At 39.3% G+C, this 16,504-nt stretch overlaps 1 protein-coding gene across 1 annotated transcript in view; it reads right to left on the bottom strand.

Annotated features, from left to right (window-relative positions):
• Positions 1-16,504, bottom strand: part of LOC138761191 (rasGAP-activating-like protein 1) — a 325,463-nt gene that overhangs the window by 216,963 nt on the left and 91,996 nt on the right. The window contains exon 6 of the mRNA XM_069932922.1: positions 4,626-4,707. Coding sequence (XP_069789023.1) covers positions 4,626-4,707 — 82 coding nt within the window. The remainder of the gene's footprint in view (positions 1-4,625; positions 4,708-16,504) is intronic.

The raw sequence follows: 16,504 nt of genomic DNA, 5'->3' as shown, positions 1-16,504 counted from the left end.
AAGAACAAGTTTAAACATTGTACACATTAATAATCTAATGAAAGTGCTTTTTGAATAGCATTTAATGGTTTCTGAACTCTTGTCGTTTTCTCATGTAACAATTGTTGCCAAGCAGTCTTAATGATGTTGGGTTGAGAATTTAATTCCAATGGAAAGGAGAGGGAAGGAATGTGTGGAATTAAATATATTTACAGTAAATACAGGGCCCACTAATGATTCAATAAACAGTCAAATTTTGTTTTGGTACTAAATCTGAAATCAAATGTATAAAGTCAAAGCAAATTGTGTGTGCATGTCAAACACAGTCACACTAGAATTCCAAATGAAGGATGTAGTTGTTATTCACTATGGACTGAATTATTACAAAATGGAAGAGTCTGAGCCACAAACATTTAAATTCAGTCTGCATCACATTTCTTGTAATTATATTTAGAAATTACCTCTTATCTCTAACAGAATGGTCTTTGTTATAGGTACATGCCATGGTTTGTTAATAATGCAAAAGCAATCTTGGCAAAACTGATTATAAATGTTAAATTAAAATGTAATTTGAGCCAATTGCAGTAGATAATTGAAGTAACATATTCAGAATTCTTTTTTTTGTGGAAAGTAATGGAGTAGAGGAAGAGGCTGGTTCAGAGCTGATATAAATCATGTGTTGTTGAATGGTAATTCTATTGGCTATTTGATTAATCAATGTTTAAATCAGAATTATTTTTTGATCTCTGTTCATTTAAAACATCTCTTCACCTCGAGACATTTTCAGGTCTTTAGGTCTCCAGTATCATATTGGAATCATCTTTATCAATTTGCCAAAATAATAATTCCTGATTGGTTTCTGATTTTGCAGTTTTAAGATTTAAGATTTTTTAAAAAAGAGAATATCACTTTTGTGATATCAGGCAGTAGATAAAGAATATTCCATATGACTTTAATCAAATATTGTTATTCAAACCCTATAATATGTTATGGTCAGGGACAGCTCTCTGATGAGGCAATTGACAAGTGTCAGAAATGTAAAGAAAGGGAAAAGGAAAATCTTTAAATGTTGATCTGTTAACAATCTACCCTTCCCTTCCTTTAGAAATTCTCATCGTTGTGAAAATAATTCACTAAAATGGTGCTTGGCTGTTAACTATCAGATGTAACCTTCAAGGGGAATTAATTTAATATCCATTGGCATCATGAAATAATAAGGAATTAGGGTGAGATGCTGTCCTTGGATGGGAAAAGACATGGTGGGATAAATTAACTACCGGGCTCCAAAAATTGTCAAATCATGGTGTATAGTTTAAATCCCTGCATTTGCGAGCCAAGTTAAACATCAGTTCCTCCATTTATTGTTAATTGAGGCTAATTGTTTCATTGAGTTGGCATGTACTACGTTGTCTGTATTAATTGTTAGGTTGTAATGAATTGGAAACTGAAGAAGTTGATAAAATGAAGCCATTGGTAACTTATTCTTCATTTGCTTTATGAAATGCAATTCTCCACAGTTATCTTGTATACCAGATGTAAACAACAGACTTTTGAACTGGATTTATCCAAAATAAGATAATTAAACAAATGGTTAAAAAGATCAAATGTAATGGTCCTTTCCTCACTTGCAAGTACACAAAATGTGTGATGATTATATCTGTAAACTCACACAATTTATTTGATTACAGGAGTTTTAACTAATTTCCAACTGCTTTTCACTCCCACAGCTATGGATCTGACAAGTCCAAGAAAATCAAGCATTAATTAATTTGTTACAGAAATACCATAAATTCTCACTTAATGACTCATTTGAATTATCTAAAAATAAATACAATGAGGCAATTTATTTTTAAACTTCCTGGTAACGAAGGTAGAAGACCAATAAAAACTAAGGCCTCCTTAAATTTTTTACTTTTTTTCTTCAGATATCACAGAAAAAAAAAATTCGGGATGATAAAATTTCTTCTGAAAGAAGTAATTTTCTGTGAAGCCAAAATGAATATCGGAAATGTAATTTGGTCAGGACATCCCTCTGCTAAAGTTGATAGGGTGTCACAGGGACAATTGCTGGGGCCTCAAATATTTTTCATCCATACTGATGACTAGTGTCAATGGATCAAGAGCACAATGGCCAAATTTTTTGATGATGCAAAAATACACAAGTTGGCCAGGTAAAAGGACACGGAGTCTGCAAAGAAATAGGGTCAGTTTATGCAAGAAGTCAGAAGATGGATCATAACGTGCAAAAGTATGATCTTATCCTCTCTGAAAGAAGGAATGAACAAGAAAATAATTTGCTTGAAATAGTGAGCATCTTACCCCCTAGAGAAACACAAAGCCTGCAGATGCTGGAAGATGGAGAAAGATTGAGAATGGGGAAAGAGGTGTCAGAAAGCATTCACGTAAATTTAAGGGATGGATAGAAGCTGGCAGTGAAGTTGATGAGGCTCTGTAAGGGGACAGGACATGGCATGAACACAGTTATCAGTGCAGTAGAGAAAAAGTTGGGGACCTCTCTATTTCCATCTCAGAGGATAAACTATACATGGATTTCCATTATAAACCCACTGACCCTCACAGCTACCTGGATTATACCTCTCCCCACCCTGTCTTTTGTAAGGGCAGATCCCTTTCTCACAATTCCTCTGCTTCCACCACTTCTGTTCCCAGGAGAGGCCTTTATTCTAGGAGATCCAACTTGTCCTCTTTCTTTAATAAACATTTAACACCCCCCCCTACCCCCACCGCCATTTATTAGGACAAGACCTATATCTCCTCTATTTCTCATACTTTTACCATTACCCATCCTCCCTGCAGGAAGAACAAGTACAGAGTCCCTCTGGTCCTCATTTTCCACTTCACCTGGCTCCACATCTGACACATTATCCCCCAATACAGTATACAAAGGAGGGAATCCTTGCGTCCCCTCAGCACAGGGCTCCAACAGTATACAAGGCTCCAACAGTATACAAAGGAGGGAATCTTTGCGTCCACTGCAGCACAGGGCTCCAACAGTATACAAGACTCCAACAGTATACAAAGGAGGGAATCCTTGCGTCCCCTGCAGCACAGGGCTCCAACAGTATACAAGGCTCCAACAGTATACAAAGGAGGGAATCCTTGCGTCCCCTGCAGCACAGGGCTCCAACAGTATACAAGGCTCCAATAGTATACAAAGGAGGGAATCCTTGCGTCCCCTGCAGCACAGGGCTCCAACAGTATACAAAGGAGGGAATCCTTGCGTCCCCTGTAGCACAGGGCTCCAACAGTATACAAGGCTCCAACAGTATACAAAGGAGGGAATCCTTGCGTCCCCTGTAGCACAGGGCTCCAACAGTATACAAGGCTCCAACAGTATACAAAGGAGGGAATCCTTGCGTCCCCTGTAGCACAGGGCTCCAACAGTATACAAGGCTCCAACAGTATACAAAGGAGGGAATCCTTGTGTCCCCTGTAGCACAGGGCTCCAACAGTATACAAGGCTCCAACAGTTTACAAAGGAGGGAATCCTTGCGTCCCCTGTAGCACAGGGCTCCAACAGTATACAAGGCTCCAACAGTATACAAGGGAGGGAATCCTTGCGTCCCCTGTAGCACAGGGCTCCAACAGTATACAAAGGAGGGAATCCTTGCATCCCCTGTAGCACAGGCACTGAGTAAGGTGCAACAGGATCATCCCTGGCCCAGCACTCAAAGGTTAACTGTCCAATTGTAGCAGAGTTGCTGCTAATTTCGCACAATTATTTGAACTTTAAATGATTGAATCTGACAGGCCATAAAGTGAGGCATCAATTTGGTTTTCAGTATTTTGCTATCTGATGTGTCAGTAAGATACTTGATTTGCCAACATGTAATATGCAGAACAAACACAAAATATTGAAAATAAAAACAATGTACCAGGAACATTCATTATTTGAAGCTCATAATCAAGTCCAGTAGGGTTTAATGTTCCTGCAGGGAGAATTTTCTAATAGCTTACATGTTGCATTCTGGACCTAGGAGTCTTCAGGAACTGTAGGTAATGAGCATTTCCAGTACTTTTTGCCTTTTATTTTGGATTTCCAGTCCAATGCCACAAAAAGGACTGTCTGCACGAGGGTAACATACTTTTTCTTCCACTGTGATAACTGCGAAAGCTTATTATCTTTTGTACGTTATCATCTCCTTTGAATTTAATGTATACTATTGTAGTCTTTTTTAAACTGTATGGTTGCAGCAAGTAAGAATTTTAGTGCAAAATGTTTGCAATGTATATGACAATAAACATCATTGTAGTTTGGTAATTTCAGTCAATAATTTTGTTTCCTTGTCTTGAATGACATCCTGACTTCATTTGACACTTCACCCCACTTTGTCATTTAATCTCATCTGTCTTCCACCCTGCCATAACCTTCATCCAATCCTCCCTTCCTCTCCAGCTGAAACACTTTTCTCTGTGCTGATACAATATCATTAATTTGTAACATTAACTTTGCTTCTCTCTTCATAGATGCTGCCAGACAAATTGTGTATTTTTAGAATTTCCTATTTATTTTATTATTCGTATGAAGTTCAGAAAAAGAAACTTAGTATCACATTTATACAAAACTAGCTTGGCCATTTCTTCAAAAATAAATGAGGCAGAAAATTCAAGACTGGGCAACTTACGGCTGTTTCTGTAGTTTTGTTGTTAAATACCACTCTTGCAAATGGGTCTGAAGTGCCAGAAATATCTCTCGGCGCAAGATCTCTAGGGAGGTAGTAAAGAACAAAATGTCCATGATATTTTCTACAATTACAGCAGAGAAATGTTATTTAATTGCAATCTGCAATTAGCACTGATTGATTGACTGACAAAAGAGCAAATCCATTAAGAAAACCCAAGCTTCAATGTAACACACAATGGAAATGGCAATCCATTCCTTTAATTATAGCCATAATATAGATTATGTCACTGTGATTTAAAGTGATCCCATGCAGTAAAATGGTAACTCATTCTGGGATTTTTCTTGGAAACTAGGCAAGGAGCATTTCATACAATTCAGCAGGGCAGAGTTTGTCTTATCTGAGATAGATGACACTGGCTTCCCATCACTGAGGTTGACTGATCTAGCATAGAGCTATTTGGAAATATTAGAAAAGATGAAATGGTCCTACCTTCCACCAATAGAATGGCAGCCAAGAGGTTTGAACTTAGAGTGTGAGCCCAGTGACAAAATTGTACATTACTGACATATCAACCCAATGATCTGATCTGTGAGAGTGAAATTACCAAGCATCACAACACAGTGAGATGTCACAGACTTGGTGGATTCTAGTATATAAATCTTAAAATTGACTGTTGATGGTAAGAGTGGAAGCCCGATTCATCCACAAGGAATTAGAATTGAGTCTGCTCATTATTAAATCAAATCCCAACCCAATATATGACCTGACTACAGCCAATCTAAATACAACATACTCGAGAAAATGCACTTCTTGCCTTTAATGTGCAGAGCACGAGTCACATCTTAAAAGGGAATTCTTTCAACAAAAAAAATACTCTGGTTTTCAGAAGGTTCATATTAAACCTTGGAGCTGTGAACCCTGCCTGATAGTTGTCAGGATTTGTAGTGTTTCACTTCAAAGATATAACATCATGGTTTAAAAACTGGAGATACTTGGTAAGCCAGGAGAAACAATCAGGACCTTTCATCAGAATTAGCACCCAAGCCATGGTTATAGATTCAAGATTCAAACTTCCTATATTGTTATGTTATAATATAGAAAATGTAATATCACATAAAATTTTCTTTTGTCTGCCAAGTCAAAGAGACGCCAATAGTATTGTCGAGTACCCCTTTATAGTAAGAGAAATAAAAGCAAAAGTGAGTCTCTTCAGAGTCTCCATGGATTCACCTCCAGCACTCTCACATTTTCTGGAGCCGTGCAGACCCCTGTTTGATCCATTGGGAATGTGAGCTCCAGATCCAAACCTCCAATATGATCAGTCAGCCTTCAGCACCTGATGCCTTTCGGGAGGCCTTGTCCTCAGCACCCTCTCAAATTCCATTTCTGGTACCTGGTTCCCATGAGCCAGTCTCCAGCATCCTATATGGGTCCCTCACCCACAAGTCACTAGCAGCCCACAGCATGCGTGGGTCCTTCAGCCGCCGAGCCCCCTCATAGGTCTGCTGCAGTTGTCACCATTGTGTAGGGTCATCTCACATGCTTCTTCTCAATTTGGGATCTTCTCCCAGTTTCTGGTGTCCTGCACCAGTCCACAGCTTCCCCAGAATCTAAAAACCCTTGTGGCCATTGCCCAGCACAGGCACTGCCATCTAGGGCACAGACCACAGTGGAATGATTTTAATTAAAAACACAGTCAACTCCCTTTAGAGGTAATTTAAAGCCTGCATGGAGCAGTTGGCGAAGCAGCACTGTGTCTCCACTTTATTCTGACATTAAACCACAGAATCTTCCAAAACAGAAGGAGGCCTCTTGACCAATCCTGTTCATGCTTAATCTTTTTTTTCATCCATCTGATTTAAAGAAACAGAAAATAATCAAACAGCAATTTTTCAACTCTCAAAGCACTTCACACACAAGGAAGTCATTTTTAGACACGATCACAGCCTCAGGAAAGGGAAAATTTTAGCCAAGTAGTGCACAGTGAGTTCCCACCAACAACAATATAACAATCAGCCTTAGGCCCTGTTTTTTGTGATGTTGACCTAAAAACTGATATTGCCCAGACTGCAGGGTCTTCGTCTACATCTCCCACTGCCTTAGAAAGGTTGGCAATGCACAGAAGATGCCATCAAACGTTGGACATACAAGGTCCTTCTTCCTCCCATCATGGAAATTATGTAACCATGCGCCAACAGGCTTAAAGATAGTTTGTTTCCTTTTGGCTCCTGAAGGAACCCCACAGCAGTGCTATCATTACTTGGCACTAATTGATTTTTTTTTCTATTATAACTGGATGCTTTGTAATTGTACTCTTTTCTTCTTTATACAGCTGCACGAGTCTTGGAATTTGCCTGTAGACTGTTCGCAGAAGAACCTATTTCATTGCACCAGGCATAACCTGACAAATATCGTATATGCCGGTGCATAAGGTGGTTCTGAACTTTAAAAATGTCACCCCAAACCACAAGTTATCTTATATTCCAAGTATAAATCTGAACCTTAACAGCAAAGTCTCAGCGCCCCCCACGCCAAGTATAAATCTGAACCTTAAAAGCAAAGTCTCAGCACTCCCCACGCCGAGTATAAATCTGAACCTTAACAGAAAAAGTCTCAGCGCTCCCCACGCCGAGTATAAATCTGAACCTTAACAGCAAAGTCTCAGCACTCCCCACGCCAAGTATAAATCTGAATCTTAACAGCAAAGTCTCAGCACTCCCCACGCCGAGTATAAATCTGAACCTTAACAGCAAAGTCTCAGCGCTCCCCACGCCGAGTATAAATCTGAACCTTAACAGCAAAGTCTCAGCGCTCCCCACGCCGAGTATAAATCTGAACCTTAACAGCAAAGTCTCAGCGCTCCCCACGCCGAGTATAAATCTGAACCTTAACAGCAAAGTCTCAGCGCTCCCCACGCCGAGTATAAATCTGAATCTTAACAGCAAAGTCTCAGCGCTCCCCACGCCGAGTATAAATCTGAACCTTAACAGCAAAGTCTCAGCACTCCCCACGCCAAGTATAAATCTGAATCTTAACAGCAAAGTCTCAGCGCTCCCCTGCGGGCTCCATCCGCCAAAGCGGACTGCCGTCGGCTCGGTACAGGCTTTAAGTGGACTGTTAAAGGAGTCGACGGTGGTTTATTTTAAAATATATAATAAAATTTAATCCTTTACTGGATCATTTGCTTTTAAAATATTGTGCCTAGTGGCATCTGGCATCACTTCACTGGTCAGTAGTAAATGCCAGACTTGAGGTAGTCTCTTACAGCACATAACTCAAAACCTACATTTTAAGTGTAAATTCAGGGATCGTCTTATACGCCAGCATATAAGGTAAACTTCATTTCCCAGCTACCTCTTATTAAAACAATGTCATTGGACTTTTTAACCCATCCAGGAGAGAAAACTGGGCCTCAGCTTAATGTCCCTTCCGCATGACACCTCTGACACTCCAGCACACTTCTAACAGATCAATTTTTGTGCTTAGATTGCTGAAGGTAGTTTTGAACTCGTAACCTTCTGGCTCAAAAAACTGCTTTGAACTGAGGCAAGGCTAATGCATCCCACAGCCGTGGCTTTTTTTTTCCTTTCCAAAGCCCTGAAGATGCCATCTGAACAATGACTAATGCCTGGAAATAATTTTTAAGAAACAAATCCAAAAGGCGATAAATGTCAAATTGTGATATGACACCAAAGCATCACTCAACTTTCAGTAGATGCTAAAGGACAGAGATCCTGCAGACACAATCACAGGATGCTGTGCCTGGCATTTAAATGCTTGTCAGTTTAGTAACCTTTTCTCTGCTGTCTGCTTATTTAAAACCATCGCTAAATAAGGTCCAATGAAAAACAAAAACACACCAAAATGCTGGAAGAACTCAGCCAGTCTTTCAGGGCCCATAAGAGACAAAGGGCATTTTTACAAAGAAACTTAGGAATTATTCTGAAAAACAAAATTAGCCTACTTACCTCTGGTGTATGCCAATGTGGTCATTTACACAGGGGCATTTTTACATAAGTCTTCCTGTATTGCAGAATTTGTTGGAGGGAGAACGTTATATTCATTAAGCCTGTTTCTTAAGGAGTGGCTGCAGTCAATTTACACTGCAGCCACTCTGTAAAAATGTGTAGGGATACGAGTGGAAACATTACGGGATGGAATATGCATAAAAAATTCCATCCTGACATTTTTACACTGACACCAGAACAGAAATTTTCTGCTGTTCAGTGGCTGTGTAAAAGTGCCTAAAGATACATACTTGGCCAACACTTCCTCAAGGAAGAAGCAAAATGAGCAAAAGACAGGAAATGCTGGGGGAGGAATCCAGACCATCAGAGGGTGTTAATTGGATATGATAAGGGCAGAGATAAGAATTGATTACACCTGTGCGAAAGACAGGGAAAAGGGAGAGAGACAGAGATATCCAATTCACATTTTTGTTATTCTTGATCAGCGGTTTTCAAACTTTTCTTTCCATTCCATAAGCACTATAAAGTAATTGCGATGCATAGGTCCTCTGTGATTAGTAAGGGATTACTTAAAATGGTATGTGAGGGGAAAGGAAGTTTGAAAACCACTGTTTGAATCATGCCTGATTGACTCGTTATGTGCACGGCTTCATAACTCCAAAGGAAATGGGCCAATGACAATTTTTCTCAAGCAAAATATTTCAGTAAGAATTGGGTCGAGAGCAGTAGTTCTCAATCTCTGTTTCCCCACCCACAGACCACCTTAAGCAATCCCTTACTAATCACAGAGCATCTATGGCATCGGGATTACTTAAAGTGGTCTGTGAGTGGAAAGAAAAAGAAAGAAAACTACTGAGAACTGAAATGAGCATATGTTGTGGGAGGAGAAGTAGGCCCTTCATGTTTGTTCTGACATTCAATAAAATCATAGCCAGTCTGAGTTTTACTTCTAAACTTAATTAATTTACAGGCGTGTGCCTCTCTGACAATACCAATATGTATTGCCTATCCTTAGTTGCCCTTGAGAAAGCAAAGGTGATCATCAGGTGATATCAATATCTGATTTAACCACTTCCCTAATATTTCAATCTTTGTTTGAATGATCCTAGCTCTCTGGTTTTTTTTTGTTCTTTTTCTGGTTCCTTTTGTTCTTTCATTTATTTGTCACATATTCTTTGCCAAGTTTCACTAGTTTGCAGCACAAACCTCACAGATGTATCAGTTGGGGTGGGTATTAATTAGCTTCAATCAGTGCAAAACAAATAATCAAAATCCTGCATTTGAATCCATATTGAATGCATATCTAGCTAATTTATTTCAATCAAGAATGGAAGTACAGCTTTCTGATCAGTTTATTTTCTTATACAAGTTGAGTTTAAAGCATTCTTTGGAATACACACTTGCTTTGGCCAAAACTTTGACAATTACAAATTCCTTCAAATTGAGAATAACATCTGGAAAGGCCAGTTACTAGGGAAATCCATCAAATAAAAAAGATGCAGCAATCACAGAAGAACCCCTCAACACAGAAACAGGCCCCTTCAGCCCTTCTAGTCTGTGCTCAACCTTTTTTCCCCCCTAGTCCCAATGATCTGCACCTAGGATAATGGATCCATTTTTTGAATCTTCATTTTGGTGAATCCAGTCAGGAAAGTATATTGCTTTCATTCCAACAAATGATGAGTATTTTCATAGGCTTTTCCCAATTGAGTGAACATGAGAATGAAATACTGAATTTCACACTTCTACTTAAATTGTTCAGTACCAGAGGGAGCTGGATCATGTTGAATAATTTCTATCAAATATTATGACTAAGTTTCCCCAGCCACAAAGAGTTGGAGAACAATTCAGGAAAGAAGTAGTGTAAATTATGTCTGCGATGGGAATAGCTCCTATTGGTGATGGAATATGTTTGTAATGGGGATTCTGAGGCAACCTGGCCATAACATTTAATGGACAATCATTCATATTTATGCCCTATACTGGATGATTGGGGAAATGGTTGATCACCAGTGAAGGGCTAGAGACAAGTTTTCAAATGCCCTCAAAATGTGTCTGGAGACCAGGCTTCTGATAATTTAGCTCTGTCCCAAGACCATTGATAGAAAGCTTTATTCTGCAACTTCACAGATTATTATTTAATGTCTTCCATGAAGTGACTAATAAGATCACCAGCCTGCGTTGATCTATGATTTTTTTTATATATAAGAGCTTATTTCAAATAAAATGACATAACATTCTCAATTAAACTTTTCTCTCCCACCACCACCATTCTATTAATTAGAAGATTAATGAGTAGACACTGCTGCCTGGAGAACAGATTTAGTTTTCTTATCTTCTCAGTTACTCAGCACATTCTGTTCATTGGCATGACATGAAAAAATAACATGGCACATTTTATATAATTTCTTCCTTGAAATAAATCATCAGAATGCACTGAAATCAAAACTAAAAGCAACACATCACATATTCCTTAAAGAAATGAGCTTACACTGGTGTTATCCTGCTTAGTATTTGATTAGATATCACTTGAAAAGTGTTGCATCCACTTAGTAATGAACAGGGAATGAAATAATCTGCTAATTTAGAAGCTTGTTAAAGGTTTATTTCCAATGCATTAATGTCTTTGTCAAAAGAGCTCTTGACGGACTTTTAATATGTTCATGGATTTGCTTCTAATATCAATCAATATTTTGATTAAGAGAAAAAGAAAAAACTCAATGCTGGAGAAACTCAAGGGCTCAAGCCTGCAACGCTGGTGATGTATCTTTATCTTTGCTCTATAAAGTGCACTGTTTGACTTACTGAATTTCTCCAGCGTCGTGTTTTTACTTCATCCCCGGTGTCCGCAGATGATTGTGTTTTACTCCTCTTTACAAGAGAGATTTTTAATATATGGATTTCAGTTAAATAGATTTACTGTCAACACATCTGGAAATAAGATAAATAAAGAATGACTTATGGCAGACAATCTACTTAATAAGCAAGAGGAGACAAACAAATATGAATGATTGTCCATTAACTGTTATGACCAGGTTGCCCCAGAATCCCCATTACAAACATTATGCATCACCTTCTGCAGAAAAATGCACTATGAAGGATCGTCACAAGTAACTTAAATGGACAAAACCAATCTCAGTCACCAGGCTTGATAGGCAGAAAATGTTTCCAGTTATCTTCACTCTTACCGACTACTGTATTGTCAGCACATACAGCCAAGTAAATATAGTTATTTTTAATTGTATAATCAGGGAAAACAGTCCTGATTTCTCACAAGTTTGAAATTTGTTGTTCAGGACTCAAACCAACCATTTCCCTTTAACCTAAACAAAACCTTTTCTCTCTTTCCATGAAGTTAAATTGATATTCCAATGCATGGTGCACTCCCACACTCGTGCAGGACCACTGACGAGGAGAATAGCTTTCATTCTCTGACCCAGTCAATTTACCTTTCTGCCTTTGAACAGAATGACAGAACTCAATATGCAGTTCATGACTCAGAAAGGAAAGGAATTACTTTTAAAGACACAAAGGCCAAAGTTGAAAGTCCATTCTCTGCAGAATGCTTTAATAATGAATGTGTCATTTCAAGAGAAATCGATCGGAGCCCAGCTCACAAAATAGTGAATAGTGAATCATCTTTCACTCTGTAACATACTCAAACCATGTTCAAATCATAACATATCAATTGCTTGCACCTAGAAACAAATTAATTCCTGCTATGTTGTGCTGGTTGAAAATGTAGAGGTATGTTTTCTGGTGCTTGCAGGCAACATTCACTTGAAACGTGCACTGTTTTCACAATGAATCATCTCTCACAAATGTCCAATAATCATGCAACAAATTACTTCATGATTGAGATTAATTAACTTGTGGATTTAAAACAAAAATAAGCTTGAATTTCCAAAAGACTTTTCACAAGGATTTGTATGATTCTGAATAACATAAAAATTGATAAAATTGTTTTTCCAATTTGAAACAGATTACAGAATTGAGTAATGCAAAAGGAAGTCATATGACCTATTGTGCTTCTGCCATCTTATTGAAGGAGATATCCAATTAGTCAGGCTCTGCCTGCGACACAGTGCAGTAAATTTTATCTTGATATTGTCAAAGACACTGTAGATGCTTAAAGGTCATTTATAAAAGTCCATATTGAAAGTTAAATACAGATCATGCATGACAAATTGCAGTCTTACCAGCGTTGCCTACATCCCCAGAATGATTTTAAATGAAAATCAAGTCCCTGAATTTCCAAAATTCACCCTTTTCTGTGAAAAGCTCATCAGGAAATTTATTTCCGTTATCCCAGCGTTGTAAGTTGCAGACCGTATTTTTCTTGAATGTGTCGCATTTACTCAATCACCTCTTATAGAACCATAGAACACTACAACATAAAAACAGGCCCTTCTAGACTATGCTGAACTATTTTTCTGCTAGTCCCACTGGCCATCACCCAGACCACATCCCTCCATAACCCTCCTATTCAAGTACCTGTCCAAATATTTCTCAAATTTCAAAATTGAGCCTGCATTTACCAATTCAGATGGCAGATTGTTCCACACTCCTATAACTCTCCACAGAAAGAAGTTCCCTTTAAACTTTTCCCCTTTCACCCTTCACCTAATTCCTCCAGTTTTTAATCTCATCAAACCTCAGTGGAAAAAGCTGACTTGCATTTACTCTATCTACACCCATCTTTTTTTTCCTCTCTCAGAAAAATCTCATGGGTAGAAGAAATGATTGCTAGAAAGACTCAACTGGTCAATTTGTGCTTGAGAAAAGTGAGTTGCAGATATGCCATCATTATTCATGATGTCTCTTCTTGTGTAGAACTGGTAGTTTGGAATGCTGTACCTTCTTCAAGTCATGAGTTCACAAGCACCATTTCCAAGGTTCAATGACATCTTGTCCAAAGATCTTCCCTTTGGATGAGAAGTTCATTCAAAATTCAGGGGACAACTCACATTCTACTGACCAACATTAATCTCTCAGCTCACCAACAAAAATAGATAAAAATGGTTTTGAACATTGCCATGCAGATGTCCATTACTGAGCTTCCTGACAGGGACAAATTTTTTTTAAAAATCAACATGATACAGGTATGGAGATCTGAATTCATAACATTAAATATAATAAAGTGGCAGATGTGCAGAGAGAAACAGGATGACTGTTTCAGTTCAGGGACCTTTCAACAGAAGTTGCTGATTGGCAATGAGCTACACCTGAATGTTCTGCCAGATGTATCATTTGTGCTCCTCAGAAGTAGATAATGGTTCATGCCCCTATAAAGGGACTCAGTCACCTGGTATTCCAATGAGGAAGCATAACAATGTTGTAATTCAGATAAGATGTTCATTCAATATTTCAAATGTGTGAAATCTGCTAGTAGCTCACCAACATTAATCTTTCAATTAACATCCATTGGGTGAGAGCAAGCCCTGTGTACATAACATTTTTTAAACCCCTCATTTAAAACAGAGATATCAGTTTGTGCTACTGAATAAAACAAGGAAGTGGCTGCTTTGTAATCCATTTCCAAGTTCAACTGACTGCACAAAGCCAACCATCCAAAGCTGTGATAAGTTGCATAATTTCTTGCTGGGGATAATGCAACTCAAATTTATAAAATCGATCAATAAAGCTGCATCTACACAACTTCGGTCATCACAATTTATTAATTGGGTTAGCCCACTTACAGCACCCTCCATAATGTTTAAGACAAATACTTTTTTTTTCTTCTTTTGCCCCTGTACTCCATAGGTTTAAATTTGTAATCAAATAATTCACATGTGATTAAAGTGAACATTCCAAATAAAATTTGTAGACATTGCACTGTCAGAAGCAAAAAAATGCATTGCGATCACCTGAAAGTCCGACTCCCCCCCCCTGCTCATCACTCGATGGCTCACGGAGATGCACAACTATGTGCCCATGGAGAAAATAACATATCGTTTCAAAAATAAGTACGATGCTTTTGCCAAAATATGGCAACCTTATCCAGAGCAGTTTGGAGTTCAGCTATAGCAACAGCCCACAGTTCTAAAAAGCTAACAAAATACATAAAGACAACAGCAGTGAAGCACTTCAGAGTGGAAATAGGCTAGAAAGACTGACGGGATGCTGAATTTTTTTCTTTTTACCATTTCACTGTTTGTCACTTTAATTGTTTTAGTTGTTGTTTGATTTTCAAAGTTCTAGGGGAAGGGAAAGAAACTACAAGTAAGCTGATACAGTGTTTGTATCCGAGAAGTGAATTATATCTTTTAAAAGAGCAAATACGTTAAAAAGGATTGCTTTTTTTTCAGATGTGATGCTATGTTTGTTTTGGAAAAATTGAAAAATAATATTTTCAATAAAAAAAGATTTTATGCAAGGTTATTTGTATACATTTTGGTTTGACAATGTAGGATTACAGCACTTTTTATACACAGTTCCCCCATTTCTGGGCACCATCGTGTTTGGAACATTTGGCTTCACAGGTGTTTATGAGAACTCAGGTGTGTTAATTGCTTCATTCAATGCAGGTATAAAAGAGCTTGGCTTGCTTCTAAGCTTTTGATCACCTCTGGAGTCTGTAGTTGCCATTTTTTAACATGAGGACCAGAGTAAGTCAAAGAACCTATTAGTGATGCACCATCAATGACTCGAAAGACTGTTGGTGAGAAACCGATAGGTTTTTATTCACTTAAGAACAACAGCACATCCAATCTGTTCGAATGTCCTGCACTGAGGAGGGGGCTGTGGAGCAGCCACCTTTATACAGGAGCTTGTGGGGAGAGACCACAGGTACAATTGGCCAATAGGTGTGTCTAACCAGACAATTATATACAAGAGTGGTTTACCATATTCACCCCTTGTTTTTAAAAAGAGTCCCACGGGCTGAGGCGGAAAATTTAAAAGTCACAAGTTCAGTCTTTCAGTCGGTCTGGTCATTTGCTGGGACCCTTGTAGTACCGGTTGTGACTGTGATGCAGCAGCAGGGTCTTGGGAACCTGTTCATATCCATCCGTGTTGAGCTAGTGGATCGGCATCGATGAGTCTGGTGTATTCTCTCTCGGGGCAGAGGTAGGGTACCAGGGGTCAGGTGCATCGTGTGCGTTCAATGGTGAGGGGTGTACAGGGTGATCAGAAGCGGTCTCCAGGGCCCCTGAGGGAGCCAAGTCCCTGACAGAGACAGTGTCTTCGTGTCTGTCAGGGTATGCCATGTATGGCATATTAGCGGTTGGCATGGAGGAGGTGGACCCTTCCAACCAATGGTTCAGAGTTATAGCTCCTCACCTGCCTCCGGAGCAGGACGAGCCCAGGGGAGATCAGCCGTACCGGTAGTGTGGTCCCTGTTGCAGATTTCCGAGGAAAGGAGAACATACGTTCAAGCGGTGTGACATTTTTGGCAGGACATAGCAGGAACCTGGTAGAGTGAAGGGCTTCTGGGAGGATCTTTTGCCAGCAGGAGACTGGGAGTCCCTTAGACCGCAAGGCCAGGAGGATTGCTTTCCAAACTGTAGCATTCTCCCTCTCCACTTGTCCGTTACCCCGCGTTGTAGCTGGTGGTCCTGCTGGTGGCAATGCCTTTGGCCAACAGTTGCTGGTGCAGCTCATCACTCAAAAAAGGGTCCCGTGGTCACTGTGGATATAACTGGGGAAGCCAAACAGAGTGAAGAGGCTGTCCAGGGCCTTGATGCCTGTGGCAATGGGCACGTCCAAGCAGGGGATGGCAAATGGGGAAACAGGAGTATTCATCAATGATGTTAAGAAAATACATGTTGCAGTCAGTGGAGGGCAGGGGTCCTTTAAAATCGACACTGAGTCACTCAAAGGGGCAAGTGGCTTTAATTAATTGCACCCTGTCTGGCCGGTAGAAGTGTGGCTTGCACTCAGCGCAGATCTGGCAGTTCTTTGTCATTGACC

The sequence above is a fragment of the Narcine bancroftii genome, chromosome 4 (genome assembly GCF_036971445.1).
Source record: "Narcine bancroftii isolate sNarBan1 chromosome 4, sNarBan1.hap1, whole genome shotgun sequence".
In the NCBI taxonomy this organism is placed as follows: domain Eukaryota; kingdom Metazoa; phylum Chordata; class Chondrichthyes; order Torpediniformes; family Narcinidae; genus Narcine; species Narcine bancroftii.
The sequence above is the reverse complement of the archived record's forward strand: the minus strand, read 5'-3'. Positions and strand labels throughout refer to the sequence as shown.